Source organism: Clarias gariepinus, chromosome 19 (assembly GCF_024256425.1).
Source record: "Clarias gariepinus isolate MV-2021 ecotype Netherlands chromosome 19, CGAR_prim_01v2, whole genome shotgun sequence".
Lineage (NCBI taxonomy): Eukaryota > Metazoa > Chordata > Actinopteri > Siluriformes > Clariidae > Clarias > Clarias gariepinus.
The window spans coordinates 15,460,410-15,464,849 of record NC_071118.1 but is presented as its reverse complement, the minus strand read 5'-3'; the positions used below and the strand labels follow the sequence as shown (position 1 = coordinate 15,464,849).

Genomic DNA, 4,440 nt, shown 5'->3' with positions numbered 1-4,440 from the left:
TGGAAGCCTGAACATGCAAATATAAATGAAATTGCTTCATCTGTTTTTTTTTTGCCATCTGCTTGCTCTTTGCCATGAGGGATCAGGTGAAAATTACATGGAAATTAGATTTCAATGAATAAATTGAGCTTTATCAGTATATGAGCCCATTTTCTATTCTTTGTTCCCGTTTTCCTAATTATTAAAATTAATTGGAAAAAAAAACATTCACCTATCTGGGGACATATTTTGAGCACATTGAAAAATATCAATATTTGACTAATTTTTATACAGATAGATTTATATGACAAGAGGAAGAAAAATAATATTATTATTATTAGTAGTAGTAGCAGCACTACTATTACTATGCTTAATGACACATTGCAAAACTAACCAAAGTTACTGAATAAAAATATCACGTTATCGTCAACTAGTATGTATTACTTTTTAGAAAATATTTATATTTATGATAATCTATGCCTCTTTTGTACAACAGATACATTGCATAAATAAGCAATAATTTAAAGTAACAATTTGAAAAAAAATTACAATTTGTATTTAACTGTTTTGTTGTTTTATTTCTAACCTAAGACACAAAGAAGCTCAGAGGACTCGGTTTGAACACAATTTATTTCGCATCATGAACACGTTCCTGCTTCCACTTGACATGAGCAGTACGGGTTTCCTTTATACACAGTATTATACATCCTTTCTGAAAACAGAAACAAATTTATAATAAAATTGATAAATGATAATGAGCCAGTCCCACCACGGGATAAATGTCCTCACTCTTTATCCATCTGAAGGAATGTTTACTAAAGATTTTCCCGTCAATTCCCGAACAACCTATAGATTTAGTCTCAAAGTGATTCACAACGCAAATCAATCCAGAGTTACTTTCGACAAAAGTGACATTTGATGATTTTTTGGAAGGCGCTCTGGAAGTCTTTGTTAAAGTACGCGTAGATGATGGGGTTGAGCAGCGAGTTGGAGTAGCCGAGCCAGTTTATCACGTCTTGCAACCACACGGGCATTTTGCACGATGGGCAGAAAGGCATCACCAGCGCTTTGATGAAAAAAGGCAGCCAGCACAGGATGAACGTGCCCATGATGATGCCCAGCGTCTTCACGGTTTTGCGCTCCCGCGCTAGTGCCAGTTTCCTCTTCGCCTCCGTGTTTTTCTCGTGTCGGTTTTCGAACAGCGGCGCCGGGCTCGGTGTGTTAGGCAAAGGCAGATCGTGCTTTGAATTGCCGTGAACTTCCACGATTTCTACAGACTCGCCATCGTCCGTGTGTTTCACTGCGCCGTTAGCGCACGACGCCGGCTTGGGCTCCACGCTGCTCCTCCAGCTTTTACCCGGCTCTCCATTAGCGCGCTTAAAAAGCGCAGGGGACACAGTCAAGCATGTGACTTTTTTCTTCTCTGTCCTGCGTACGGTCTTGCGGATACGGAAACGTGCCGCTTTGAAGATGCGCCCGTACAGCACGAGCATGAGGATGAGCGGGATGTAAAAAGCGCAGAAGGTGGAGTAAATGGTGTACCATGGGTCGTGGCTGATCGCGCACGCTTCGGGGTTGGCCATGCCTTCTGCTTTGCTTTTGGGCTGCGATTTCATAATCAGCATGGGCGGTACTGATATCAAGAAACCCACCAGCCACGTCGCCCCGATCAGAACCGCCGCACGTTTTAGCGTCCTCTTTTTCATATAGTCTATAGGCTCAGTGATCGCCCAGTAGCGGTCCAGCGCAATGGCGCACAGATGCAAAATCGAAGATGTGCAACACAGAACGTCCAACGAGATAAATATGTCGCATGCGACCTGTCCGAGTGTCCATTTGTCGAAAACTTGGTAGAGGCACGCCATAGGCAGGACAAGGACAGACACCATGAGGTCCGTCACGGCGAGAGATCCGATCAGATAGTTGGCGACGTTTTGGAGTGACCTCTCCAAAGCTATGGCCGCCACGACGCACGCGTTTCCAAACACCGAACAGAGGATAAGCACGCCGATCAACATGGATGTCGATATTTGATAACTCAGTGGCATCTTAGCTGTCAGCGACACTTTCTCATTTTGGTCCTCTAGATTGCTTTCGTTTTGGAACAACGAAGACGCGTTCTCTGTTTCGTCCATGTCGCGGTTCATAAACGTGCGCCAATGTCGAAAAAAGTGTCGGTAACCTACCTACTGAACTCCTTCTGCAGGAGCGCACACGAACAGGACATGAGCATCGTCATGACGGCTTGTGACGAGCGTACGATCTTTTATACCAGCACTGGATCATACGTCAGTTACCTACGCAGGTGGATCAGAGTTTGTGCATCCCCGAATACAGTACCTATCATTATTAACAGAAGCCATCCTGTGAGCTTAAGGCAAACATGTCACATGTACGATCCATGCGGTCCTGTCTACTACTATACAAACTGATCACAATAATGAACTATTTTGTGAAAGCAAACTTCCCAGATGCATCTCCGTGACCAGCGACATTCAGAAACCTGGAACGTGCAACTGCTGCCATCTGGTGTAAGAACCACTTTCAACCTCTTTAAACGTCTTTTCATTCATTCATTCATTCATTCATTTATTCATCTGTTCACTGCAACGCTTCACCGCGGCCAGAGTCACGGAGGATCTGGAGACTTTTCCAGGATCACTAAGCACTAAGCAGGATAACTAAGCATTAGGACGTCACGTTTTAGAAAGCAAAAGTCATCATTAGATAGATGATTTCATTCATTCATTAGATATTCATAGGCCTATATATATATATATATATATATATATATATATATATATGGGGGTAAATATCTTAGAACATGGCACCTTTGGTGGCAAATCACCCAATTCTTAAGTGATCAAAAATATGGGAACAGAAAAAAAAAAAATACATTTTGGTTGCATATCCCATGATTGCAAATACAGCATCAAGCCAGTTACCTACTGACAACATCAAATTGTTGGATTCTACTTCTGTGCTGACTTCCCAAGACTGTATCCCAGCTTCTATCAATGGTGTTATTTGGTTTGGGAAGTTTTTCCACTCTTCTCTTCAGGGGGGAAATGCATGTTCAGGTGGGTTAAGGTCTTACAGTATAACCTGATTTGGCTAAGCTAAAAGTTTAATCTTTTGACCTGATGAAGTCCTTTATTGTGTTGACAGTTTGTTTGAAGTCATTGTCTTGCGGCCTAATAACGTTCCTTTCAGTTGGATTACATATGTAAATTGACAGGCAATTCTGCTGCTACAGTCATGATTTGCATCATCAATTAAGACTAGTGAGCTTGTTCCAGGAACTGTACCTGACTGCTGATGTTTCAGTTCATGAGCAGATCCTTTTTTTTCCACACTTCGGCCTTTCAGATACTTTGCTAAAGGTTAATATTGGTTCTAGACCTTTTGTGGCTCATCGCTGTGTTTCTTTCCAAATTCCAATCTGACCTTCTGATTCTTGCTGCTGATGAGTGGGTGTTCATCTTGTAGTATTTACTCTATATGCTCTTGAAGTCTTCTTTAAATGATGGATTGTGATGCCTTCACCCCTTCCCTGTGAATGATGTTGGTGAGGTCAGTGACTGTTTTTCTGGGGGGTTTTTTCATCATGAAGTTTCTATCATTAACTGCTGTTGTTTTCTTTGGCCAATTTGTTCCTGGTTTCTGGTTGTCAGCACACCAGTAGTTTATTTTTCCTATTGGTGTATTATCTATGTCCAGGGACTCATGTCTCTGTTAGATTCTAAGTTTTAAAACAACCTTTTCTCTTTTTCCCCATACAAAGATATCTGGTCCTCTGGGCAGTTTATTCTTTAAACAACAAATGCACAAGTGAAACCTACAGTATAGGGCTTGAGTCAAGAGCTATTTAGTTTTTAAACCTTTCCAACTGGGCACACCTGGGTAACAAAAAACAGTCAGTGCCATGTTCAAATATTTTTCTTCACTTGAAAACTTTCTGTGCTGTGGCAGAAACTGACATAAAAAAGGAGCATGTTCTTTAATCTATAACTGCACACTCATTGAGGGCAACAATTGTGTACTTCTGCAGAAACAATGTAAGTGTGATTAATAATTGACAGTAAATAAAAACACTGCAATGCTGCTGTGGCTAAATCACTGTTACCAGTAAAGTACCACTCACAAAACCATGTCAGTGTCATTGCTTTCCTGTGAATGTATCACCAATCTATAATATCTATTCTTTTTTCCACTAATGTCCTCCCTTAGACGCCTTCAAACCTGGCAGTAGGATTTGCTATATTTTTTCGGTAAAGAATGTTGCTACTTCTCAGGGTTGTACCAATACACCCAAGTTTTATCACAGGTAATGATTCTCGACATGAAGGACGGACGGGTCATCTATGGCGAGAGTTCTTGGCAGACTTTGATGTAATGTTCCTTCTGCTCCTTGGTCAGCAGCATGGGGACAAAATTTTACCATATCAGTTTTTTTTAGAA

At 41.3% G+C, this 4,440-nt stretch overlaps 1 protein-coding gene across 1 annotated transcript; it reads right to left on the bottom strand.

The window, feature by feature from the left end:
* Positions 1–718: 718 nt before the first annotated feature.
* htr1ab (5-hydroxytryptamine (serotonin) receptor 1A b) lies at positions 719–2,194 on the bottom strand. The gene has a single exon (XM_053478832.1). It carries the CDS (start codon positions 2,124–2,126, stop codon positions 873–875), a length of 1,254 nt encoding a protein of 417 aa, XP_053334807.1. The 5' UTR covers positions 2,127–2,194; the 3' UTR covers positions 719–872.
* Between the last annotated feature and the right edge of the window lie 2,246 nt (positions 2,195–4,440).

Excerpts from the sequence above, each read along its gene's own strand:
- htr1ab (XM_053478832.1), bottom strand. The coding sequence starts at position 2,126 with ATGAACCGCGACATGGACGAAACAGAGAACGCGTCTTCGTTGTTCCAA.